Source organism: Rhinolophus sinicus, linkage group LG17, assembly GCF_036562045.2.
Source record: "Rhinolophus sinicus isolate RSC01 linkage group LG17, ASM3656204v1, whole genome shotgun sequence".
NCBI classification, from domain to species: domain Eukaryota; kingdom Metazoa; phylum Chordata; class Mammalia; order Chiroptera; family Rhinolophidae; genus Rhinolophus; species Rhinolophus sinicus.
The window spans coordinates 6,211,355-6,239,338 of record NC_133766.1 but is presented as its reverse complement, the minus strand read 5'-3'; the positions used below and the strand labels follow the sequence as shown (position 1 = coordinate 6,239,338).

Genomic DNA, 27,984 nt, shown 5'->3' with positions numbered 1-27,984 from the left:
ACATGTCACTGCATCGTCATGCGAGGGCCAGGGAGAGGGGCTTGAAATCTTGGTAGTCCTGTCACAGTAAAAGAATCCAACAATTTAAAACAAATTAAGCTATGTACAGAAAAGACAGAGATTCAAATCTGAGTATTAAACCATTTAATTCTCAGACCACTCACATGCATAATGTTCTTTTACACAGTGTTAAAATAAAGAGGAAAATGTATTTTTATACAAACAGAATTTCAAGTATACATTAATAGACTTTTCAGGTTACTAACCAAGTTGCTAAGATTTCATTCACATTGTTCTTAAAGCTGTTCAACAAGAAAGCTTTTGCTAAGCTGCTTTAAATATGTTTATATAAACCCTTATCTTCACTCTCTCTCTGACTCTCCCTCCCCCAACCCGAGTCTCTGCCCACCCTCCTGCCCGCCCCCCTCCCCCGACACACAGGGCTGGGGCTCTAGGAGACATGCAACCCCCCCCCCCCCCAAGAAGTATTGGCTTGTCATCAGGGGAAGGAGAGAACCTCCAGGAGGAGAGGCCGAGAACACCTGTCAAATCAAGGGTGAGAACCAATCTGATCCTTAGAAATAACATACGTCAAGCTCACATCTTACGTAGCCTTTGTGTTGTCATTGACTTTTTAACAACAACAAAAAACTCAGCCTCCCACAAAACAACCCAGAAGTTTCTGACAATTTGATAGCTGAGAAAATAAGTCAATATTGGGTATTTTCTTCAGTGAAACTTCTCAAATCAGTTGGCATTTTGAACTTTTTCATAAGGTTGTGTTTTTTTTCCCCCCTTTGGCAAGGTTTGGGGGCAGCTTAAAAATGGATGTTATTATTTGTGTGTTTACATTAAGGTGTTTGGTTAATTTCACAGGATCTGGCAAGCGTTCTCCCTCCTCACTCTCCTCCTGAAGTAATCTGGCTCTAGGGCCAGGAACAGCCACTCTCCTTAGGAATTAAAGTGCTTTCTTTTTTTTCAGTAAAAGGGGGTGGGGGGAAGTGTGGTTTACACTTAAGTGATAATGATTAAAAGAAGGTGGGGAGAGAGAAAGTCCTATTCCTATATATAGGTATTTATAATTAAGGTCATAATAAAAACAGATATTCTCTAAGGAAATAAGATGCACAAACGCAGCCCAGCACCCCAGAGGTGCGAGAGGGCGAGCCTGGCTCACTGACTTTTCTGAGGCATCTTTCAGCGATTTGGAGTAATCGCTGCAGATGAAAGAAACAAACCTTAAATGTTAGTTTTTTCAAAGGGAAAAAACAGACTGGTAGGTTCTTATAGTTAAAAACTCTCATTCCCTTTCAGGGAGAACAAGATTTTAGAAATTGATTGTCTGTTTTAACATGAATCCTTGATTAGCAAGTTGTGGGAAAATGTTAGGTAAGTTTGTTGCTTACAAGCATTATGGTAGCTTTTAAATGTCAGGCAGAGGGGGCATCGCTGAGCCTTGCTATCAATTCCTATCAGCCGAGGGGAAGTGAATCCCCCTATAATCTCTTTATTTGGTAGCTACCACTGACTGTTTCCTTTAAATGCTTTACTGTTTCTTGGACAAACCCCAGAGTTTTCCAAAGAGAAGTCAATGCTACATTATTAGCTATGCGAAGAAGTGACGGGCTCAAGATGCGGAGGGGGGGAAATTGACCTGGATTCTGACCTTTGAGTCCAGTGTGATCTGCTTTTCACAGTGACCAGTGGGAAGGCACAGCGCCAGGAACAGGTAGATGGGGGACAGCTGTCACCCACCCTATAAGCACCATAGAGAACACTTGACAGATTTCTTCCAGACCATGTCCATCTGAAGGAAACTGAGTTTCGGCCGCATGACTGTCTTTGAACCCTCAGCCTTCTCTTCTCCCAGAGGCAGAGCTCGAGTGGGTCCCACCCTGAAATCAGGAAGAGCTGATTCTAGTGCTCTTCCAATGCACGTCTCCCTTTACTCGCTTATGCCAACATGCCAAAAACTGAGAGTTCTGGTTTTAAGATTCCTAAAGAAGCCATTGGGTCCTGACTGAACTGGCAGATCTATTTAAGTCCTGCTATTAGATCACAACATGATGGAACAGGCTAAAACTGTGAAAATAGACCATGACAGATGAAAAGTCAATGAACGGAGAGACAGAACACACTGCTTCTGCCTACAGTTGGGGAATGTCCGTCTTTTGCTGAGAGTAGGGGGATTGGGTAGGGGGTGAAACTGTGTAGTGAGACTAGCATTTGTTTAGCTGTTCCAGGAAAAATTTCTTAGAGGTTTCAGAGGAATCAGCAAGCCAACCCAGAAAGGCAGAAAAACTTGACCGAACTTCACAGTCCCAATAGAGAATTTTGTTTCACTCCTGACTTAAAATATAGTACAAGATTATATATTTATTTTTTTTACCAGTACTTTCCCATCCACTTCCTCTACTCCCCCCACTCTCAAAATCCAGTGTGGTATGATTTGCACAAAGCTCAATGATGTTTCACAGTATTCTACAATGTTCTTCAGCATGAAAACCCGACGGGCTACTCTCCGGATACAGACAAGTCCCAGAGGCTACTGCTTTTCAATCCCACCAATATCAGGAAGCCTTCGCAAATTTTCTAAGGCATAGGGAGGAGTTTTTTAATAAGTGACATTGCAGCATTTACATGCTAAGTAAATAGCCAGGCCTTAAAGTTACCATAATGAAATGTCATAGCCTGAGGCTAACTCAGTCCTCTGCACTAACCAATCTTTCCTTCCACCCACTTGTTCTTCTCAAACAGACCACCTATTTGACATTTAAATGGTCCATTATTTGTAGGCAATATATGAGTGAAAATTTCAACGGTGCCCAAAATTCTCCTAGAAGAGAAACTGCTATATTTAAACCTGTTCTTAAACACAGCTCTCTTTCATGATTAGAAATCACTTGGTAGCTAGTTAGTTTGAACAGTGATTCCCATTTTTAAAGGGTAATCAAACAGTTCCCCTTCCCCTTACCACGTGGGAGGTCTGCCATGGGCAGGGGTCTTTACTATCACTATCGGTGGGAAGAATGAAAGAACCTCATTTGGGAGTCACTGGATTAGGTCTGTGACAGCCTGCAACAAAGATGCTAAAATGAGTCATTTCACATTTCATGTAAATTTAGAAATATTAGCTAGTGCATTTCATTTGCAAAGAAGTAAGGAAAAGTGAAAGTCACTTTACATTGAAATCCCACTTAGAAGACATGCTAAGAGACAAATAATCAAATGTATTATCATCACCCCAGGAAGGAGTCATTTCTTTCTCCATTAACTTTAACAATGCTTCTTGTTTATTTTGCAAATAGAAATCACCCTAGGTGGCTTGGGCTTGGCTCTTTTAATAAGTTCAAGGGCTCTATTTTAGCTAGCAGAGTTAACAAATCTCCACTGAAATAATATGCAAAGGAAAGAGGACTCTGGAGACCAGACTTTGAAAATTTGTTTTGCTGACTTTTGCATATTTTATGTTTGGTATTGAAAGGGAACTGGATGGATGGCAACCTCTCTCTCCAATATGTGAGGACAAATGGATGATCCATTGTATCACCTTTGCCTTGGCCTACTGGAAGCTTTAAACCCAGAGCCATGCCTGGGGTATCAATAAAGGGATCTTATGAGAAAGACAGAAACATATTAAGGTTACCCTGCCAAAGACCCCAGGGTCCCCAGACAGTGATTCTCATCCTTGGCTGCCCATCAGAATGATCGGGGGAGCTTTTCAAACCCAGGCTGCACAGCAGACCAATTAAACGTGAATGTCAGTGGTTTTTTAAATGCCCCAGATGATCACAGCACGCAGTCAAGATGGAGTCGACTGGCTCTGGAATAGAAAGCGTGGAGGCCAGTGTTCACCCAGCAGAGGGAGGAAAGGTAAGCCCCCATGCTTGCTCCCAGATTCACAGATTTAACCTGCCTCAAAGAAACTCCCTAGGCATTTCTCACTTTTTTATTTTTGTTTTCATGTAAATCACTTTAGCTATAAGAGGCCACATGCTAACAGTGAATTATTGATTTAGGTAAGACTGCTCCTTAAGTATGAGGTACAGCAAAATAGCTGGGGACAGGCCTAGGACAAGACTCGGCATAAACAAAAGATAAGCCAGAAGGAAGAATTTTCCTAAGCAGGACTTCATTCCTGAGTCTAGGACATTAACATGGCTTGTAGGCTGACAGTTATTCTACTGTTAGAAAAAAACAGCTGTGGTGAATAGATTCACATTGAGTTTACTGCCTCATCCCCCTCCAGGAGTCATAGTGTATTCAGGGAAAGGTTACTATCGGGATCAGTTGTCACCCATGAGTAATGCTGTCTCACTGTTTGGAATTCCATCCTGTCGGAATCATCACTTGCCCTACCCAGTCAGCGGGTAAGGAAATACTTATCAGCTAGTACCTGAAACAGAGATGCCAACCTTGAAAAATCTGAAAAACGATCACTCTCATTTTCACACCTAACCAGAGAATCCCTGTTTAGACATTACAACCAGCCAGTGCCTTCGAATGAAAAGGTAGAAAGCTTCCCAGGGTACCTATCAAGGGGCCAACAGTCCTTCCCCAGATGTAACAAGTGTTCAAATGGTAGACATGGCTCAGTGTACTCGTTCCCCAAACAGCCAGTCAGTTGGCAGCTACATGTGGCTGTAAAGATTAGGAGGCCTGCTAGTGGCATTTTCCTACTGAAATGACATTTCTTGGCACCCACAACATTCAAGTGAGGCCATCTTGATTATTATTATAACAGTATCAGCATTAAAAACAGGAATATCTGGCTTGGGAGGCTCAGGACCCCGTTAGGGTACGAGCATTATATCTGTTACGTCTGTTACACCCGTTACCAGAGAGGCGTGGCCACTGGCGTCCGACGAAATGTGTCCTCACTGCTCGCTTCCCTTAGGGTCCACTAGATGCTGGATGAATGCTGAGTGCTTTCACTACTGTCAATGGCAGAGCAGGAAGATTACAAATAAAAACTTGGTGAAATATGAGGACCCCCGCTCTAACCTAGGCGACAAATGGTCAGGAATTGAATGTTCGTGGAAAACAGAAGCTCCTACTGTTTGCCAGATGGCTCCCTCCGGAGGAAGCCAGCCATTGTGTTGTGAAGACATTCAGTCAAGCATGTGGACAGGTCCATATGGGGAGGAACCGAGGCCGCCCTCCAACAACCGGCACCACCTGGACAGCCACCTTGGAAGTGGGCTGTCCAGCCTCAGGCAAGCCTTCAGGACAGGCCTTCCATGCTGTTTACTCGTCCTTTGACTCGTCATACAACCGGACTGAGGATCTTGCATGCAGCTGGCTATACATTTTATTCACTGTATTAGCTAACACTCAATAGATAATTCCTAATGACTCTTAGAAGTAGGAAAGAAACCAAAAGTATCTACCAGACACCTAAACAGCTGTGTTGTTTTTCAGTCAAGAATAACAGAAGGATGCCTGTTATTACTGCTCCTACTCATCACTGTAGAGGGTCCTAATCAATTTAATGAGAAAAATGAAGCACTGGAAAGGAAGAAACAAAACGTATTTGCATATGAAATGATGGACAACCTAAAAAGCCCAAGTGAGTCAACTAATCTTTTATTGGAAGTAATATGAGAATTGATGGCTGGATACAAAATCAAGAGATCAACATGCAAACCTCAATAGCTTTGCTACATACTGTGAATAACTGACTAAAAAGTGGAAGAAGGACCCGCTTATAATATCAAGAAAAAATGCGTAAAGTACCTAGGAATAAATTTAACAAAAACTGTGTAAGACGTATGTGATGAAAACATTAAAGCTCTACTGAAGGACAGACAGGAAGAAGAAATGAACACATGACGTGAGATACCGTATTTCTAGAATGTTGTAGAGATGTCAATTCTCCTCAATTGACAAATTCTCCTCAATTGACAAATTCAATGCAATCCTATTGAAATCCCAAGATGGTTTTTTAACAAAAGTAGTCAGTTGACATTTGGTAGAGAAAATATGAAGAATAGCTATGAAGTGTATGAAAAAGATCAAAGAGCAGGAGCTTACCTTACCCGATATCAAAATACACTATAGAGCAACGGGAATGACACAGTGTGATACTGGTACTGGTACAGGTACAGGAAAAGATAACTGGATCAATAGAATCGAGTCCAGATAAAGATAGTATTTTACATCAGTGAAGAAAAAACGAGCCATTTAATGAAAGATTTTAAAACAATTGGGTCTTCATGGAGTGAAACAAAGTTGGATACCTGGGCCACACTAAAAAACAAATACAACAAATTCTAGATGGATTAAAAAATATGAAAAAACAACAAATATTATAAAAGTTCTAGAAGACAATGTCAGAGACTATTTTCATGCCACGAAGTGACCAAGGCCTCACTAACAAAACCCACACCCCATACGCCATGAGGAGAGGACAGACTGTAAACAAACACACATCCACTCTTCACAGCCCGTGCCCTCTTCTGCCCTGATTGTCTTCTTCCTGTTGATTTACAAAACTCTCTTAAATATGAAATACATTAATCCTTAAGAAAAAACAAAAACAGGAATATCTGTCTTTGGAGTGATGAAAAGCAAAACAGGTCATCCAAAAATCCATGTCACGCACACCCCCACGTCAAGGTGCTAGCAGAAGGCTCATTATCAGGAAAATATGGTTAATATCCCAGTTCTCTAAAATGGACTGCAAATGGCAACGGGAAAAAGAAAACTCAGGATTCCAACGACTTTTTCACATCGTCATTAGAAGTTGGGTGCGTCTTTAGAAAACAACAGAAAGACTCCACTTCTACTGGTGACTCTTGCCAAATAGAAGCCAATGGACGAAAGCACCACACCCAAGTGTTCTGACACTGATTTGGGCAGCAGAGGCAAACGTTAACATCCAGATGTGACAAGGAGAACTAGATACTGCAGCCTCTATATTTTCCTTGCTACAGAAAGCTACACTCTTTCTTCAGCCAAGTGCTCAGAGGTAGAGGAGCTGAAGCGAGTACAGAAGAGAATGGGGTGCACGGTGGCTGAGGCATCCAGCCTCCTGCCCACGGGGCTACAGGGCAACCTTGGAATATGCTCAGTCTTTCACAGGAGGTAGAATATTCTACGTTGGCTTATCTGCCTTCATCAGACACCTTTTTCTCACATGCACACATAAAATCACATACACATAGCTGGCAACTCACAACAGCATTGCAATTGCTGCAACAGCACGCCTCTCCCAACACCTACTTTCAATCTAAGTTTTGTACTGTACCCAAGCTCTTCTCAGGTAGATGCAAGCCAGGTTGGTTATTTTGAGGACCCCTCCTTTCACCAGGCTTTTAAAGAGACATTTCACTTTAATACCTGCATCTTTTGTCTCTGAAGAACAGCTGCATGAAGTGGGTGCAATGTGTAATAACATCTTTATAAATAGAAAGTGCAAGAAATAAATTCTTTAGCCAAAATACAAACAAGACAACAAAAGCTCTCATAGCCTACTGTGCCAAGAATTAGATTTTGAGAGTCAATGATACAACTAACAAAATGCTTCTAATACTAACTACCATGGTCATAGCGGATGAGTAAATATATTTATAAACATACATTTATGAAAAAGATATTAAGAAAATAGCCGAACTTCCCACAAAAGTTATTTGCATGAATGATACCACTCTGTGTTCAACACACATGCATATACAATTGAATTATATTAGTGTTTTTATTGGGCTAGTTTTCCAAAAAGAAAACAGGCTCATTTTTTTTTTTTTTAAACTTCAAGTTACATCATTTAAAATCATTTTTGTAAAAATATTAGAAATACCATATAAATCCTAAATATCTCTGCTATCTGACTGATAGCCATTCTAGAGGTGGATTTCAGTCATACTCTTAAGCGACCCCTGTTTTAGCATCTCAGCTTTCAGAGGAAACACTTGAAGCTTTGTTCCCTGTGTTCTCATCCTGTTTCAAGTAGTCCTTGAAGAACCACTAGAGTTAGGGTTCTGTTACCTTATAGGAAACTCAGTAGATCATCTTCAAATGTGACATAAACATCTGCGTTAAGATGTAACTACAGGCAGAAATCTAAACCTTAAGGAATTTCTACTCACTCAGGTTGTTGTGACTGGCTTGAAATGGTTTAGACTTGTGATGCTGAAAAGAAAGAACAAATATTTTGTCAATCTACAGGTTCCCTTTCTTCTGACTTTGTTCTTTTTTGCAATTCAAGACCACAGTACAGAATTTTTGTGTAACCACCAGATGCTTTCAAACGTAAGAGGCAGAGAATCCAGACGAGGCCCAGGGAGCTATCCAGTCCAGAACGAGAGACATACATTACCATAAGATTTTTCATTCCCTGGCAATGTATTTTCAAAGGCTTTCTCTGTCACAAATTGCAGATTTTGAGGTACACCAGAGTGGAAATGTGGATCAAAAAGACTATGTGAAGGCTCCTTTATTTTTATTCATTACAATTTGCCCGTCTTTACCTGACAAAACCTAATTCATCTTGCTGCCTAAATGCCTCAAGCATTCCCTCCCTGGTTATCCAGCTACGAATGCCCAAGTCTTCTCTTTCTCTTCCCAGCTTTTTGTAGAGCCCTAGACGAAGTCTTCAGCCCTGAGTACCCCTTTTGTTCCTGTATTTGCAATTCCTGAGGCCTAAGGCCAGAGATCTCTTTACTACATAACTGGAGGTGACCAGCAAGAAGCCCTCCCAGCTAACTCTCCAGCAATCCACTGCACGAGGAACGGATGGATAATCCCAAACCTTCCTTCTCTTAGAAAGTGTACTGATTTGGGGATGATGATTTTTAGTGCAGAACTTATTCTCTGCCCGTTTCTTATGACGGCAGTAACAGTCTAATGATGATAAGCCACAAGGAGTTATAATAAAGCATCCTGAATCTGACAAATTAACCAAATACCATAAAACCTGTTATTTTAGATGAGAGGCTGGCAGCAACCACTAATTTTAAAGGATTAACAACATACCAAATTGGGCAGTGGATTTTCCCATCCAACAGGTAATGAGTGGGATGAACCCACTCATCTCCAGCACAAGACTGAGCCAGGGGTGGTGCGGAGGTAGTAAAGATGGGCTGGGAGACGTAGGCCAAACTTTCCGTTATCTCAACACTGGGATCCCTCGCGCACTCAATAGAAACTCCCGTGGAAGGAGATTTATTACCTATATAAATTTTCCATACCACAGGAGTTTTCACCTATTTGTAAACTTAAAATATAGCTGACGTCTCTGATAAATCACGTTCAGAACAGTTTTTCACTCCCTCTGGGGCATTTCTGTCTCAGCATGTTCAGTTACCGCGGCTTTGCAGAAAAACAAAACGAAAGAGGCCAATGCTCACAACTGGGAACAAAAGACAAAAATGGAACTTTGGGGCTAAGATAAATGAAACTTGGGGGCTGGTAACTAATGAAATCTGTTGCAGGTCTCCTCCTTCTAGCTCCTTCAATAGCAGATATAATAAATGGTTTCTATGGCACAAACCATGAACTTGAATGAGTGAACACGGAAGACAGACAAAAAAAACGAACACTACCTGTAACGGATTAAAGATGGCCCCCGAATCCTGACACAGCTTCCATCGAATGGTAAGGTATTTCCCCTCCCCTTGCATCTGGGCTGACTGGTGATTTCCCTGACCAACAGTGTATGGCGGTGACTCTAGGACACCTGTGGGCCTGACGTTTAAGAGGACTGGCACCTCCTCTCCAGCCTCGTGCAGGCCTGAGCTGCCACTGTTAATAAGTCTGACTGCCCTGATGGAGAGACCACAGAGTCCCTGAGACTCTATGCCAGAGAGGGAGAGGAGGCCTGTCGAGCCCACCAGTCTGCTAGCCCTCCCTGCCAAAGCATGTGAGTGACATCCTCTTGGATACTCCAGACCAGTCCAACCATCTGCTGAATAAATACTACCAAGTGACCTGAGTGGTCACCACAGGGAGCAGGAGCATTGTCTAGACGAGCCCCTCCTGAATTTCTGGTCCCCAACATCACAAGATACATAAAACAGTTGTGTTAAGTCACTATGGTTTAGGTAGTCTGTACACAGCAGTACATAACTGGAATGCTAGCTGTCAGGTTTTGCCTTGGTAGTAACTCATTCTTTCATCCACCATTAGACCTATCAAACAGGTGACTCCTCTGAATCAGTGGGCAATGTCTCCAGGAAACATTCATCATTCAACATCTACTCAGAGATCAACTGCATTAGCTTTCGAAGAAATCTTCCAACCTCTTGTTGAATTAATAGTTCACCATAAGCAGTACTGTTACTCGCTATTGTATGTTCCAGTTCACCCCAATTCTCTATTAGTAAACAGTCAGCATGATGCAGTGGAGATAGTCTGGGCTTTGGAATCAGGCTGGTAAGTCTTGGCTGTCAGATTTATCCACTGTGTGACCTCGGGCTCATCGTTTCCTCATCTGTACGTGGTATAATTATATCTATTAAAGGCAACACAATCTATTAAGAGTGTCAACTCTAGTGTGAAACTGCAGGGTCTACCTCTCTGCATCTGCTTTCTCCTTTCTAACATGAAGATAACAACAGTATCTACCCTCATGGGATTGTCATAGGATTAGAGTTGATCAGTGTGAGGCACATACAACTGTGCCTGGCACACAGAAAGCATTCAGAACAAGTAAGCTCCTTTGAGTTCTACTGTTGTTACCACACAGGATTTTCAGGATTAACTGTGATTATGTCACTAACGCACTTGGTACAGTTAATTCTGGTCCCTTCTTTTTGATCTTGTATCTCTAGTGAAAAGTGCAGGCTTTGAAAAAGCATTCATCCAGACTCCAACCAAGTGGGTTTAGGATTCTCAAGTACAGGAAGCCACATCTAAACTATGCCTAAAATCACTTTTGTTATACAAATTCCAAGCATTGTCTGGGACCCAAAAGTACTTACTAATTACTTAATGGAGCAGATTCCCCAGTATGCTACCTATCACTTAAGGTAAGTAACTTCACAGAGAGAAATATTTTTCCATGAGATACTTCACTTTTGGCATTATGGATTAATTCAGATTCTAAGATTCACAGTATATTAAATTGTGCTGTTGGCCACATGAGATGCTGTACATACATCTCTCTTCACTAGATGGTGAAAGAAGCAAGCATTAGAAAACTTTTGTATTTTTCATAACTGCTCTGCCTTTGTAACTTCTACTTTGTTGTTTACAGCTTCCACTCTTTTGAGCTAGTGGGCCTTTCTTAACCGTGTTAAGATGGGAGGTATTTCTTATATAATGGGAAAGATGTGCGAGAAGAAATTTATTTCCATATGTACCCTCTGTGAGGACACTGTGTAGTACTATTTGCCTTTTAAGTCGTTGTTGTTCCTCCCAGTTGAAGGAAAACATAGTCTGCCTACACAATACAACTGGAGAGTCTGTACAGGTATCTTCCAGGTTTTGATATCATTGTTCCTACTAATTACATCCTTTGGAATGTAACTAGGTCAAGTGTTTCAAAGTACTCATAACTTCCAACTTTGGCTTGTCCTGGGCAAGAAAATCTACTTACTGTAAAGTAAAAAGACTGGCCCTGGGGAAAGCACCAATTAAGAATAAGAAGATTGAGAACAGTGAAAGAGACTAGATAGAAAGCAAAGAATGCACAACGTGAGACTGATAATTCACAAAGAAGCCATAATGCTTGGCAAACTCCACTGCTTTCAACAGATTCCTATTTAAATGACATCTACCACCACGGCCTCAGGCAGACCTGCAGACAGACCTGCGTGCAGATGACTGACTCACTGGGCTCTTTCCCAAGTCCTGTGACCCGGATTAATCAGAAAAGCAACGCTCCAAAATCTCAAGGACTCGCTATTACTATGAGTAGAAGGGCTCTAAGACAAGCTGGAGCTAATCTAGGCGAATATTCTGGAACCTTACAGATAAAGACTATTCATTACTAAGAGGGTATATCATATAAAACGTACTAATATCCAATGTAAGTAGTGAAGAGGTGCCCTCCAGAAGGCTAGGTCACTCATCCAAACTTTGTGTGTGCTGTGGAGCTTACCACAAATAAGAATCGAACTCACTGCATTGTATCAGCATGGCCTCGAACACTTCATTCGTGTAAGTAAACCGAACTCAGAAGACCATGTATTGTTTCCAAATGGGGAACAAATATACCCTCCTTTTGCAAAGAATTATTTATTGTTATCCTAACATTTCCCATTTTTTCCACATCTAGCATGAATAAGCAATTTGAACGGTAAGAATAAACATTCACAACACAAATATGTAAGACCCAATATATGTTCAAGAGAATTACAGACAGCAACAGAAATTGGAAGATAGGTCTCAGAAGAATTTGAAATCCTCAGATGTTTCCTAATGTTTTAGAACATTCATTAGAAAAAGAAAAGGACGATGTGGCTTTTTACTACTCCACATGGAACAGAGTGAGTTTACTTGAGAAAATTAAAGTGAAGACTTACAGTACAAGCAAAGATTAAAGGCTTCTAATCTAGAAAAACAGTACTTTGGATAAGAATCAAACCACTTATTATAACAGAAATAAATTTTTAATACTAATGGGAATAAATTCATCCTTGCCATCATTATGCAAACCGGTTCAAGTTAACCCAGAGGAATGGCAAGACTGATTTATAAAAAAATTAGTTGTTTTTTTTACAGTAATTTATGTAAACATGGTACTCACTTAACCTTACATCACTGCGTGGGAATTATTTTTTAAAATTACTTTGTTATATCTGTAACTACCACCCTAGACTTTAATCTACCTGCACCTCTGAGGCAAGGTAAGCCTATTCCAAATGCTCTTAAAGCAATGGGAATCATTAAGGAGCTCAGAGAGGGTTGTGAGAAAAGGAACGAGAGAAAGATGGCAAACTCTGTCAAGAAACTGACCTATATATGGCGATATGAATCGAAAACCTTTTTAAATTTATGAATATATAAAGGCAAAATGGCAGGATTGATGAATTTTGGGGGTAATTCCTCCAAGCCTAATTCTGAAGCTGGCAAATTCTTCTGTCAAGTATCAGATAGTAAATACTGTATTTTAGGCTTTGCAGGCCATGTGGTCTCAGTCACAAGGACACAACTTTGCTATGAGAGTAGAAAGCAGCCACATGCAATAAATACCTCAATGAGTAACTGGGGCACTATGCCACTATCACTTCCTTTACACAAACAGGTGGCCTCAGGATTTGGCCGGAGGAAAGCAGTTTGTGGAACCCTGACCTAATCCATAAATCCCAGAGGTATACTTTGCTAAGGGGCATCCTCTCAAATTTAGGGATTTACCTGGCTAAATTGCTTCTCGTCCCTTTTCTAAATCTCAGCAACCAAAATACTTCAATATTTTGCACTCTTTCCCATTTAGCATAAGAGCTCTGTTTTTAAAGTTAGTAAAGACTTATCTGTTAGTTCTTGAACAAGTTAAATAACAGATAAGGAAAAGGATGTTTGAGAAGGAGGAAAAAAACCACGTCTGTTGTGTCTGAAAAAAGAAAAACTTCCAAGATTCCAACTCTTTCCTGATTAAAAGCCTTTCCACTATAATTAAGAGGTAAACTATTCAATTTATTTTCCTTTTCATTACCTGCTATTTCTATTTCTTTAAGTTAGATCTTCTAGTCAAACAAAATGGTTTTTAACAGTTAAAAGAAACAAAATTACTATCAAGTAACAGCTAAAACTTTTTAAAAGTGATTTTTGATCAAAGACTATTCAGTTATTAAGGATGGATTTCATATTTCTGCCAGATCACTTCCAACCAAGTCCAAATTTCAACTACTAAGTTAGGAGGAAAACGGTTTATTTCTATTGTCATGCCATCTTTGGAAAACCATGTTTCACTGATGTAGAGGGAACAAGAAACATTAAAAAATACCAAAAAACAAAACAAAAACAAAAAAAACAAACAAGAAAACTGCTTTAACTGCTATCTCCCTTCTTTAATCTCTAGCCTATAATAACTAATTTATTTTCTGTATTCAAGATTAGATTAAACACTCTGGTCCAATGAAATGGCTTGGGGGTCGTTTGCATCTTACATACAATAAATCTCAGCTCAGTTCAGAGGTAAATATGGTTCTGAGTAAAGAGAGAACAGGTCATCAGAAAGAGCCTTTGTGCCTACGTAGTGTTCTGTTACTGTTGGTGCCAGTGCTGTGTGTGATCCGCGAGTTCCGAGAGATCAAAGGCGCCCCTTGGAATGAAAGCAGACTGCCACACTGCCATCTCTTCTTTTGCTGAGAACATTGGGTGGCTCCTTCGCTATGAAGAGCCACTCAATGAAGGAAAAAAGTCCCAGTGTTTGCTATTTCACGGCCTTAAAGCACTCAGTGATGATTTAGCTCTCATTGCTAATGCAGTTCCCTTCACAAGGTGACACGTGCAAGTTAAGATTTGGTAAGGAGGTTTCAGCATTAGCTCAAGTCCATTTAGTACATACACCCATAAGGGAGGTATCCTCTGTGCACACAACACAGTTAGTCACTAATGTAGATAGAACACTGCTAACTCCTAGGACCCTACAGTGCTGTGAGCTAAGAACTAGTACATGTCACAGTGAATCTACGTAAGAATCTTGGATAGTTATTTAGAATAATAATATCTCTTCTAACCAAAATGGGAAAATTGCTATCAGAAACTTGAATTTGTTTAAAAGCTGGCCTGGCTTGAATTTTCATGAATCTCACAGTTCTGGGCTAGACCAGTTAGGAGGAGAGACCCAGCAAACACGATAGTGCTGACATGGTCCCAGGTGACCGAGAAGCACTCTATTCACAGTATCAATGCAGCAAAAGCTATTAGAAGTGAATGAGAAAGGAGCGGGAACCCACCAAACCCTCGTAGCATTTCCACATTGTTAGAGAGTCCCTACTTCATTTAAAGTGTTTGCTGCTAACCCTGGATGGAGTATTGACAAATGTTGCAAAGTTTGTCTTTACAGAAATTACTGCACTTCACCTTTACAATTTGGTAATCGTTTAAGAAGCTCTACTTTCTCACATAAAATCTAAGAAACTAACAAAGCAATAAAGAACTTTCCAGCATACTATTTCTTAAAAGTAGGATGGATTTAGTCTTTTTTTGGTAGGCTGAAAAGCTCCATCTAGAGCAGCATGTTCTATACTTCTCGCCTATTTAGTGATGGCAGAGTCCACTGAAAGCCTTGACTACCAGTTGAAATGTTTCCCTCAAGATTTCAGTCTAATTTCAACTCCTCTTTTTCTAGGCCACAGAGCATAGCTGGTCCCTAAAAGGGCCCTAAGTGATTTTTCACCTGTTGTCCAACGAAAGAGAATGCCCCAGTCTATGTCTTCTAAAGATAAAATAAAGCTTCAACACTATGTTTGAGGGTAGGCTCTTAAAAAATGGTAGCATCATTACATTCCTATAAAAAGATGCATTTCTGTTTTTCCAGAAAATAACCATTCTCTATTGATACGGTGCAACTGTACGTGTATGTACAATTCCCAGATTGCTTAAGACTTACCCTTTGCACTCCATTTTCCTATTATCCAAGAAATGCCATCTTTTCTACCCTCCTTTCCACAATCACAAAGCATCCTCAGGAAGGGAGCACACTAGTAATATTCTCACAAATGGCTCACCAGTGCAGGCGTGACCAGCCCCTCTCCGAAATCTCTTAAAATTATCAATGCCTCTGCACCAAAACAATTTCTTAAACCACTACACATTTAAATACTCTTAAAATATTAATGATCATTAAGAGAAGCTAGCAATTTTTCTTTTCTATTTGCACTTGTAAGCATCTACTTGCCTGCATCCATTAGTAATCCTCCTTCATTCTCTGCATGCAATACAGGGCATCTAAAACTATGTTTGGTAAGTTCGTTCTGACTCAGTGCCGGATGAAGAATCTCTGAAATACCCAGAATTACCAAAAAGGTCCCTTGAAGTTTTAAAAATCTTAGGAATGATTAAGTAACCAAACCTGATCAAAACTGACGCCTTGATCAGTTTATTGCAACATGACTGTGCATGATGTTTTCTGGTAAATGCCCTGTACTGTATTATTAAAAAGCAAAGCTCTTGGAGTCACCAGCAATTTGCTGGTGGTTGGTTTATGACTTACTAGGTTTGCAGACATGAGACATGGATTTAGTGAGGTTCTTCTATTGGACTGAAAATATGAACTATCACATATGTAGAAGGAAATGGATTTGTGGTTGCAGTAGGAACCATAACGTTGAATTTTTTCAACCACGATACCGCAGAAAAAAATGTTTAAAACTTCATATAAAAATTATCAAATATGGAGACCTGTGGATTTAAGATACAACCCAGGCTCATTTCACTGGAAAGTGACATTTTTGATGTATTATAATATTGCTGTTACGTGAAACTAGGAGCCAGAGACTGGATGAAACTTTGGTAGTCAGCCTAACACATTAATGCATCTGGACTAGAGTCATCTCCTAACACCCAAAGATACACAAGCACTATGGTTTACAAATTCCAATCAGTAAGTTGCAGTAGGCTCTGTGCTGTTCCACATTTGCAAACCAAAGACTTCCTTCCCTGCTCCCCTCACCTCCACACAGCACTCGAACCCCGAAGTGTAGCAGTACCTATTGCAAACACTGCTGCTCATTTCACTTCCAGTTGCCTAAAGTGCTTCCGGGGATGCTGCCCACCAAACACTCCAAGATGGCTGCTTACACGAAACAATCCGGCAAAGTATGAGATGCCCGATCAGGATAAAGATAAGGTCTAACCTTTCAAAACAGTAAGAAGCACCAAGATTCTTTTTTTTTTTTCCTTGAAATGTGAAACTGCATGTTCTGGCAAGGAAGGAAGAGATTCCTCATCGTCACCATCATGACTACTTCCTTCTCACTTGTGATTGGCTGGTTCAGATGATCAAGGCTCATGCTGCGTTTTAGATCTGGGCAACTACAGCCACGAGGATGATATGGACCAAAGTACAGTCTTCAAACGTGACTGGTAGATAAATGACCATTTGTCATTGTTTTGTTAAAAAATTTCTTTTCTTATAAAGTTAACAAACCAAGGCTGTTGATCCCTGAATTAGAAAGGTGATTTGCTTGATAATTTTCCAAAGAGTGAGGTGGGAAGAGGAGGGGAAAAGCCTCTAGTGCTTTCGTGGATGTTGCTGGTCCTCTAGTTTGGCAACATCTTCCGATTGAGTGATGTGGCATTTTGTGAATCAAAGTACCAGCCCATGGCCGATGCTGGCTGCTCACGGCCCAAAGGGGAAGAGGGTCTGCCCCCTCCCCCTCGATGTTTCAGTCTGGGCCAGTGGTGGACACAGAGCCCTGGGCCGTTTCCCCAGGAGCAACTGTCTCTTCTTGTGAAGGGGACTCTTCCTCAGCTTGTCCTCGAGATGTGACAGTTGTTTCAGGGGAGATGCTATGAGGCCCCTCCAGGGGTATACAGCCAGGGTGGTTTTTGCGAAAGTGCTGATTCAAGATGGCCTGGAAGGGAAAACTTTTGCCACAAACATGACAGTGAAAGGGCTTGTTGCCTGTATGCTTGCGGATGTGATACTCCAGCTGATCTTTCCGGGTGTACTTCTTGCCACACATGCGACAGACAAATGGTGTGATCCCCATGTGCAGGCGCATGTGCCGGTCCAGGCTCCCCTTCTGGTTGAAGGATTTGGCGCAGTAGATGCAGGTGAGACGGGGGTTGTACCGGAACCACCGCTCGGATACTTCCTGCTCTCGGAGGTACTCCACGTAGCCGCTTATTCCCATCACTGCGGACTCTTCTACCTGTGCCAGGCGAGCAAGACAAGCACACGACAACATAGACGACTAAGTGGGCATGGTAAAGGAAAGCAAATCTATTTTTACCTCTGCTATGAAGCTATATGCCTATGTGTAGCAGCGATCCAAACAGGAAATTAATTACTACCAAAAAGTAAAGATGTTAACAGAACAAAAAAAATCTGAGGACACTATATTCCATTGCCATAACAGAACAAGACAGTAGAGTTACTTTCTGGCTAACAAACTGCATGCTTCTTATTAACCCCCCATTGAATGTTCTATTTTGCAGCGACAGGAGACTCTGAGGCCACACATACCATCCTCTGGGAATCTAATTTGCAATTATATCTAGATAATCACGTAGGTACTCAGACAGTACTGGTCGACTAGAACTTTCTGTGATGATGGAAATGTTTATTTATCAGCACCATCTAATAGAGTAGCTATTAGCCATATGCAGCTATTAAGCATTTGTAACATGGCTAGTGTGACTGAGGAACTAAATTTTTCATGTTTTTTTTTTTTAATTTCTCATGTTAATTGCTTTCAATTAAAATTTAAATAGCTACATGTAACATGCCTAATGGCTAGTATATCTGACATTATGACAAGCACATTATAAATTATACTTATGGCATTATCATTGATACCAAAATTTAATCAATTAGTAACTGGCTTTATAAAAACGTATACAATTTGTAGGCGACAGCATTCCTTTTTATCCCAAAGTATTTCAGTGCCATACTAACATATTATCTTCATTCCAGCACTACTCAAAGTTTAACTGACCTCAGAGCAAACTGACAGAAGAGCTGGAAAAGGAAACGAGACTGAATATGAATTTACTAGCTGGGTTACTCTTTCCTATAAGCTTTTCACAAATTGATTCTCAATAAGTATTTACTGACTGATTACTGTCCATCAAATACAATGTCAGAGCAAGAAGTACAAGACTTGGTTTCTGATTTTACTCTCTGAACTAAAGATAAAACGTTTGAACAAAACAGACAAAACAAAGAGTAACGGGAAATACACATTCCTAATGACGTTGCTAATTCACTTTTCCAACTGTTTATACTAAAGGCAAACAAATTACTATCTAATTTTATATACCTATTATTTGCAGTTTTTTAATTGATTTAAACAGATTATTAAAAGTACACAGAGTAATCTCCAACCTCTCTTAATTTATAAAGTACCTCCCGCCAAGTTAAATTTCTTACATTGCGATAACTAATTTACTTGACATTAAAAAGCAATTATTATAAAAGCAGAATTAGAACTCTGCTGTTGGACAACTAATGCTTTAAGTCATTGCAAAATAAATGCTATCCTTTTCTGATTTACTTTCTTTATGAAGGCCAAACGATATATGTAAACTTTTTATTAGAATTTTTAGACAGAATAGTATGTTGAATACCATCACCCAACAATTATGAATCCATGGACAATTTTTTTATTTACCCTCATGTATCTCTCTCCTTTCTCATATTATTTTTGAAAAAAAATTCACAGACATAATTTCATCCATAAATATTCTAGTACAGATCTCTAAAATATGAGGATTCTTTTTTCTTAATATAATCAAAATGCTACTATCACACCTAAAAGGAATAACTAATTCCTTAATATCAATTAAATAAAACCTCAATTTTTTTTTTACCTAATCTGATAATGATCTAAATAGTCAAAGTATTTCATATGTGAAATAAACATGGGTTCCTCTTATCTGAAAGCTGGAGTAGAAAAAATATATTTCTTTGAATTAATAATTTAAAGATCTTGGGTTTATAAACGGTTTTCATTCAAAATTCTATATTAAGATATTAGCATTCAGAAATTAGCGTTTTTTTTTTTAAACTTTTATTTGTATTTTAAGTGTTTTTCCAGGACCCATCAGCTCCAAGTCAAGCAGTTGTTTCAATCTAGTTGTGGAGGATGCAGCTCACAGTGGCCCAGGTGGGGATCGAACCAGCAACGTTGTTATTAAGAGCACCGTGTTCTAACCAACTGAGCTAACTGGCCGCCCCAGAAATTAGTGATATTTTTAGCCTGCTGGCTTCTGAACTTATTACGTGTGCGCGCACACACACACATGCATATGCAATTAATCTTGTGCCCTTTTCTTAAATGTCTAAAAATGTGTTTTGCCTCCTTTCACATACATTAGCTACAATGCTCTTCAGAATTTCCAACAGAACAGAGGCAGTTCTCAGCAGGTTTGGGAAGCAGCATGTGCAGTCACTCACGGAACAGCTAAGACTGAGGTTTTAGATGATTTCTGATTTGTTGGACATCAACTTCCTTTCTGCTCCAATTCCCTGGATAATACAAACTGAACTCATCCGAAGACTGAGGGATTATCCCAGTAAGCGGTCCTAGGTAACCACGGACTATGCGCAGAACACCTTCTCTGAGGTTTAGCTTTCTCCTCTAAAATGAAAAGGTCAGCAGGTGCTTTGCCAGCTCTACTGGAGTCTCAGGAGACTCAAACATGGTCACAGTACTTTGAAATACGCATTTTGAACCCATGTTACTGTACTGTACAGCAAACGATGCTGGAACCTGGGTGCAAATCTGTGTCCTACTTACTGACTTTGAGGAAGTTATTTAACTACGCTATGCGTCGCTTCATCTGTAAAATGAATACAATACTAGCATCTATCTCATAGGTTGCTAAGAGCATTGAATGAGATAATGAGGCTCAATGAATAGTACCTACTAAGAAACATTACAAACCCACATTATTCATAATCTTGAGGATACACAGTATTATTCATAAAAACAACCTGCTTAACTTTCTAAGGAAAGTACTGTCATACCAGTATGGCCCATAAGCAGAAAAGTAAATGTATTTTAGCCATCTGTGATGAACTGTAAGCACAAAACTCACACATTGTGGTCAATCTCATGTAAAAAAAATATTGCAGTAAAGCTGCAATGGAAGAGCCAATGACTGAGCATGAACTGTAGATTAGGTCCTTGTCAAAGGCAATGATGTATTTGGTAGTTTTATTCCTTAGAACTTTAAAAAGAGGCAAGGACAAGACTGGCTGCTCCCAGTTCTGTCACTAAGAGGTGGGTCACTTCATTCTTCCCACTGGGCAATTCCATACTAGACTGTAAACTCTGTGAGCACAGGGACATCTGCACTGCAGAATATCCCAGAACTGGACCAGTGCCTGGTATGTAGTAGGTGTGCAGTAACTATTTTTTTAACGAAGTGTTCGAAATAATGAATAAATTCCACATAAATGATTTCCCCATTTTTCAAAACAAATAGCAGTCTAGATTCTTGACATGGTGTTCAAAGCCATCCACCATCCTAACCTTCAATTACAATCGGAGACTCACAGAACTGAAGGAACTTCAAAAATCATCTGAGCTGGTTCTTAATTTTATTTAAAGATCTCCAAAACTGAAGATTTCACAGGCAATTACATACCCTCCTACTTAGTAGGTGCCTCTTTATTGGACGACTACTAAGTAACCTCAGTTACTCATAATTACTTAGTGGCAAAACAACAACTACTTATTGGGTGCTGGATAAGACAATGTCAGATACAAAGATTACAAAATATGGACTCCGCTCTCAAGGAGATTTCAATCTAGGAGACACAAAATTAATGCAAATAGAAAATGATTTCTATGAGTCAGTAGAGAATTAGGAAAAATTATATCATACAAATACTACAAATACTGCCAATACTATAGGAGTTCAAGGAAAGATCAAAGAGGTCTGGGCTAGTTAGGGCATTGGGCCTTGGGTGGATGCAGATACCCGGGAAGAACAGGGCATCCCAGACAAGGTGCTGAGACAGGAGTAAGTTTGATGTGGTTCTGACACACAGAGAAAGTCCGCCTGTTTGGGATAAGACAGTGAATGCTGATGGGTGGTTAGAAAAGCTGGGTTAGAAAGATTGTAAATTCTGTGGAACGTGAAGCCAAGTATTTTAACCTTCACATGGTAGAAAAAAGAAAACAACCGGAGAGTATTTTTGAGTAAAGAAGTGACCTTAGTAGTCTGTGCCAGTTTAACCACCCTTAAAATCAGGAAGCTCTTCAAGTCTATTAAAATTTGTTCTCGCTGTAATGTAAGTCCATGTCCTGTTTGGTTCTTTGTGGCGGGAAAAAATAACTGGTGAGTAGACTCACCATAATAAACTTTCATACATGTCAGGGCATATATCACCTCATCTTTTAATACCATCTCCAGACAGTATTACTTATCTTCTATTCCTTTGTATCCTGTACCTTCTGCTTCAGTCAGCTAAACACCCTTGTAGAATTCCAGTTTTTATCCCTATTCCATCTACATATGGAATAAGTTATCTCTTTCTAACTATTTCATGAAATATTGCATTTAAACTCTCCTGAGTAACACTTTCCTTAGGTGGATGTTGATTCTAGTAACTGCCTTTTAAGTATTCCTGTTCCCACCTACTGTTACTGAAGTCTAGTTTTATCTATATGTGTTTTGCATATTTTGTTAGTATTTAAATAAAAACAGTATCTCATAGCTGTATTTATTTGTATAAGAGTCACCTTCCCATAATCATCACATCTTATTTGAGAGATGAGGAGAAAAAGTGCCCTAATTATATGAGTAAACTTACTTTTCCTCCATTCTCCTAACATTTTCTCTAACACCTTATTAAAACTAAACAGTTCTCTCGTAATAGTTACGATTCCTTTTTTGGTCTGAAAAATTGGCATGATAATATGAAAGTAAATATAGTTTGTAACAATGTCTCGCTGCTGTTACTATACTGTGGACACAATAAACATCCACTGTTTAGATAAAAACTAAACAAGATACTATCAGTATAATATAGAAGCTAAAAAAATTAGCAATGTAATCTTAATCCACCAGTTTCCGTTTAAAGAGCAAAAGTGTATTATGTTCTACTTGGTGAGTTCACCATCTTTTTAAAAATCAATGTCCAATGATAGAGACCTGTGAGAAAAAATAAACAAAAGTATCAATCAACTACTTATACTATTTGCTAAGGAGAGTTGCAAAGAAAATAGAAGACATCATTCCTACCCTTTCTAGAACATTTTAGTCTAACAAAAGATTCACGAAGAAAATGAATGAAAAGATACAAGGATACAAAAATGAAAACGTATACAAAAATGCACAAGCATTGGTTTACAAATACATAATATTACATAAATTAGTGAATTATGTAGTGTTATACCCACACACATACAGAATCAGACTCTCCATCCCAGGTCCTAAATGACCCACATGTAGTTTTGGGGGTTATTTTTTTATTACTACTCTCAGAACCATACACTAGTTCTATAATCAGGAGAGTTCCACAATCTCATCTTTTCTATTTCCCAAACTCTGCTGATACCAAAAGTGTATTTCCTGCACGCTCACAAGCAAGAATGAAGACAAAAAGTCATCACATACACTGTTTATTTAACAGGCTCACCATTCCCTCTCCTACGTCTTTCCTTTTTGAGTCATTTATTCTGTCACACACAGTGGCAATTTCTTCAGCCACCTCAGCAATCCTACATTCACACTACATACCTGGGAGCTGGGCTGCTTAGGCTCATCGATTCTCCCAGGAGACTCACTTTTGGCTCTGTATCTCTCCATCAAGGGGACAACACTGCCGGAGGGGCTAAATCTGTCGGAAGAGGAGCAAAAAGGGGACTAATAGCAAAGGAGTGTTAAGGAACTTCAACAATTATGATGTCCACCCTCTTCATCCCATGGCTTGAGGAAGGGGGAACAATCTGAACAACAGATTACTAAGAAATACTTTCAGAAAGTTAATATATACGATCTGACTTGAAATAAGACAAGAAAGGTTGCCCTAGTAAATGTAAGAAACACAAAATGACATAGCAGATAGGCCACACGACCCGGTGAAGCTAAGGCTAAATATAAGCTTCTATCCTTACGTAAGTACTGGGAGACCATAAAAGAATTAATTGAAACCGGGTCTATGGGGCGGCCGGACGGCTCAGTTGGTTAGAGCAGGAACTTTTAACAACAAGGTTGCTGGTTCACTTCCGGCATGGGATGGTGGGCTGCGCCCCCTGCAACTAAGATTGAAAACGGCGACTGGACTTGGAGCTGAGCTGCGCCCTCCACAACTAGATTGAAGGGCAACGACTTGGAGCTGACGGGCCTTGGACAAACATACTGTTCTCCAATAAGCCCCAATTAAAAAAAACACACAAAAAAAACAAAATGGGTCTATAATTTTGTTTTTTCTATGTAACTATTAGATTTTTGGTTGTTCCTTCCCCCAGACTCCATGATAATTTGCTACATATTTTGGATTGTTGATACATAGATCATAGAGATTTAAAAGTATTGGGCATTTAAGCTATTCGGATACAGTACTAACATGAGGGACAACAAGTATTGTGCTCAAGAATGTTTTAACTATTAAGGACACAAGAAGGAAAACACTCAAATCAAGACCACCTGAAGTGGGTACAGCATATACTATCTGAATTTCTGTGACACATGTCTCTTAAGACCAGATGTGAACCAATGGAAAAAAAGAAATATTCAACAGAGACCGTCTTTCAATTTACTTATATTAAAACTATTGCTATTTCTACCGAAGAGAACTGTGCTAACAATTGCAATGTACTACAAAGAGACAAGGGAGGCACAGGTCATGGTAGCACTGGTTATAAAAACAGACTCTCAGGCTTGTGGTAGTAGCAGGCATCAGTGAAAACCAGGGAAGACATCACCAAAGGACAAGTGAAAAAAGGAATGAAAACCATCCAAAAAGCTTTTCTGTGGAATTCCCGTACTGTGATTGCATTAACTGAAAAGGAACAATCAGTGCTGGTACCGTACTTCCTCTCATCTGGTAGGTGGGGGCAAAGAAAAGTGAACAGTGCTACAAAGGCAAGTAAAAGTCCTCCCAGGCCACCCACCTGTGTGACAACATACCGGCTGATGGTCAGCTCCCTGCCTGGCACTTCCAGGAAGCCCTGGCAATTACTGATCCTCGGGTGGCTGCAGATGGTATTCTGATTCATGAAGTGTCTAACTTTACCATAGTTCTCACAACACTGTGAATACTTCAGGACTAGAGCTTCCTGCTTTGAAAAAATAAGAATGCAAGTCTTTTGGCACACCTCCAGTTTCCCCAACACAACTTATTTTGGCTGAGAACCTCAAGTAAGGAAGATGCTCATCACACAGGGGCCCATTTTAGTGATGTCTGCACCATGGCCAGTAGGCGGGTAACCAAAACTGAACGTACCTGTCGATTTCACTGCTCGTGGGCCGAGCCGCCTTGGCTCCTGAAGATCCGAACGTGTAATTTTCCTGTGCCACGGAACCATGGCCGGTGGTGTCAATCACCATTGCAGTGACTTCCTCCGCGCTGCTCCCATCTTCTCCGGAAGGCTGATGCTCAGGCCCAAGCCACTCCTCCAGATTTTCAGTTTTGATGTGGACGGCTCCAAGAACCCTCACTTCATCATCACTGCGTGCCCCTCGGTCGGCTACTCCTGTCTCCACGTACCACTGTCCTGCTCGATTGATCCGAAGGATGGGCTCCCGGCTCTCCACGTCAGAACTCTGTTCAATGATCTGCGGGCTGGTGGACTCCTCGGGAGGACTGAAATCCCTGATATCCAGCACGGCACTCACCTGACCTCGCCGGCTTCCCTTTGGGGCATTATGTTGTGGGCTAAGGGAGCGGTTTAGATTGGGTGTCACCGTGGGAGACTCTGGTGGTCTCTCTGGGTGCTTTGTCCTCGTCTGACTTAATTCCGCTTCCACCTCGGCCACGTTAATTTTGAAATGAATGCCTTCCAGGATCTGTGTGCATTTGTCAATGATATGCTGCATCTGCAGAAAACTGGCAGCTGTCAGGTAGCTGATGATATCTGCCAGCTGCAGGCATATCCTCCCGGTGTAGCAGAAAGAAAGGAGCTGTTCAAAAACAGTGGGGTTCTTGATGACTGAAATGGAGACAGTACTCATCTCGTTCAAGGACATGTGATCCCGGAAATAGGGGGAGCTGGCAGCCAGGACCACTTTGTGAGCCCGAAAAGCCTGTCCTTGCACGTTGACCACGATATCACAGAGCCGGCCCTGCATGCGCAGCTGGTTGAGATGGCTCAGGACGGAGTTGCTGAAGTCAGGGATCTCCAGTTGTATGTTACCACCTTTCTCCATGGTGGGGCCCGAGGGTGCAGGCAGGCATTCAACCCTGCTGAAAGAGGAAACCATATTCTCATCAGTAATTATAATTTCACTTCCCTCATGCTTTCCAATTCAAACCTGTTTACAAATATTACTTGGCAAAATTTCAAAACCTTCCAGTAAAAAGAGATAACCTGCCTTATGTTTAGATATAGAAAAGTAGTACCAACAGGTTTTTCAGTTCAGGTTTCACAGCAAGATGCTGTGAAAACCAAAAAATGATTGTTAGACTCCTAAAAATTCTAGTTATGCCCATGTTTTCTTTACTAACAAGCTATGCAACATTAAAACAGAAGTTCAATAGAATAGAGGGGGGAAAAGCAGTTGTGACCGTTTTTTTGCGTTTTTTTTAAGTGTTAACTATAAGGTATTTGCACACACTATGAAATCCTGTGACAGCTTTTCTTTGGAGGAAATAAATGAGACTTAAGTTTTTTGAATCAATGTAATTACACAGATGGGTTGATTAGATACCCCTCTTAGCATTTGACTACTGTTTCGTGAGTTATGTTTATTATTATAGAAAGTCACTAATATCCCACAAGAATGTAAGCCATTATTTCTAAGCTGAAGAGCCACAGCCTTCACAAAAAAGGCTTTGAGTTTAGGACTGAGGCAAACTCTAGGTTAGGAAAGATGCTACAGGACCCAATCAAGATGCAGAGAACTTGAACTTCACTCTCAGAATGAGAAAAGGGTAGATATACCTGCCTCTATCTAAATTCAAAGTTGGGAATTTCAGGGTGGTGGTGATACTTTAATTCTGAAATTTGGTTCATGAAAGCTAGTAAAAAGTAGAGCATTTACCAAGTATGGCCAATATTTCTACATTAAGAGTTTTTAAAAATACCGGAAACACTTATGTCTGTAATTGCATCCAACATTCTTCAGAGGTTGAGAACAGTTTGCATAAATCCCAATAGGAAAGCACTGACTTGAGCCCAATGTGTTTTCATTTATCTGTAAATTTATAAAACTTCAGTTACCTAAGACCTGAAACTTTGGGAACTTATCCTGACAAGCTCCCAGTATTGCCCGCATTTAGGACACACTTATCACTACATAGGAAAGTGTACACACTGCTTTTAAGAACCAACTTTAGCCAATCTGACCTTTTTCCAAAGCGTTTTTGATTGTTTGAAAACTTTTAATCCAGTAAGAGCCTCTGTCGATGTCATCATGAATTCAGATGTGTTTATTTTGGAGCCTACACCAGCGCCTGTTTTGTTTGCTCGTTCCGGCAATTCCCCAGTGAGGAGGAAGCCCCTGGAGTAAGGTCTTTCTCTACCGTCGGCACTGGAGGGGTGAGAGCTGTAAGAGGGAGAATCGGGAACGGCTTGGGGTTGGCCGCTCCGGTACTTGAGCGGCTTTCGTCGGCGTTAGGAAACGTGGGGAGCCGGGAACTGGCTGAGCGGCGAAATGTCACCGAGGGGCGGGGGACGAGAGGGGGAGCAAGGCGTGCGGCCCGGCAACGAGCGATCAGGTGAGGGTAAAGGACCGGGAAGGGGGCGTCGCCCCGGGACCGGGTCCAGGCGGCAGGCGTAGGCGGGCGGGGAGCTGCCCAGAGGTGGGTGTGTGTGTCTGGGTGTGGCCGGGCTCCGGTGGGGGAGGGGGCCGCCCATCCCGGGGTCCTGAGGGAGGGGCTCGGCGAGGGGGCGGGTCCGGTACCTCCGCCCGGCCCGGGGCCAAGAGGGTGGAAGGTCTCCGGGTGCCTTGCGAGGGGGTGAAGGGAAGTGGCTGAGCGCCCCAGGAGCAGGTTGCAGCGGAGATCGGGCAGCGCGGCCCCGGGGTAGGGCAGCGGGACCGGAGTGCGGGGCCCGAGCCCAGTCAAGGAGCAGCACCTACCTCCGGGGGTGGAAATGGGCCGGAATGGGCCGCAACACCGTCCCGGAAGTGAATCCCCCCACCCCCTCCCCCAGAGCGGGCGACGTGCCGGAAGGAAATCACTCACTCTTACACCGCCCGCCTTCCCCCTCCCCAAGCGCTTTCCGTCCCTCGCGCCCCCTCCCCTTCCCTCTCTTC

General features: G+C 41.1%; 1 protein-coding gene across 8 annotated transcripts; it reads right to left on the bottom strand.

Annotated features, from left to right (window-relative positions):
• Positions 1 to 127: 127 nt before the first annotated feature.
• ZBTB37 (zinc finger and BTB domain containing 37) lies at positions 128 to 27,854 on the bottom strand. Of its 8 annotated transcripts, XR_012492841.1 has the most exons (5): positions 27,075 to 27,762; positions 25,013 to 25,969; positions 23,305 to 23,404; positions 16,743 to 17,762; positions 128 to 8,130 (listed from the first exon to the last, which is right to left on the bottom strand). XR_012492841.1 is itself a non-coding variant. In XM_019724876.2 (4 exons), the coding sequence occupies exons 2-4, from the start codon at positions 25,933 to 25,935 to the stop codon at positions 17,274 to 17,276; spliced, it is 1,512 nt and encodes a 503-aa protein (XP_019580435.1). In that variant the 5' UTR covers positions 25,936 to 25,969; positions 27,808 to 27,854; the 3' UTR covers positions 128 to 17,273. The 8 variants fall into 8 exon arrangements, 7 of the variants coding, with proteins under 7 accessions (XP_019580435.1, XP_074178192.1, XP_019580105.1 ...); XM_019724876.2 differs by lacking the exon at positions 27,075 to 27,762 and adding an exon at positions 27,808 to 27,854 and having other exon boundaries at positions 128 to 17,762; XM_074322091.1 differs by lacking the exon at positions 27,075 to 27,762 and adding an exon at positions 27,808 to 27,852 and having other exon boundaries at positions 128 to 17,762; positions 25,013 to 25,972.
• Between the last annotated feature and the right edge of the window lie 130 nt (positions 27,855 to 27,984).

What these genes read in the sequence shown, in the direction of transcription:
- ZBTB37 (XM_019724876.2), bottom strand. Translation starts at nt 25,935, where the DNA reads ATGGAGAAAGGTGGTAACATACAACTGGAGATCCCTGACTTCAGCAAC. An exon ending in ACGAGCAGTGAAATCGACAG is followed by an intron (nt 23,405 to 25,012) that starts GTACGTTCAGTT and finishes CTCTTCCGACAG; the next exon opens with ATTTAGCCCCTCCGGCAGTG. An exon ending in CTAAGCAGCCCAGCTCCCAG is followed by an intron (nt 17,763 to 23,304) that starts GTATGTAGTGTG and finishes CGCCTGGCACAG; the next exon opens with GTAGAAGAGTCCGCAGTGAT.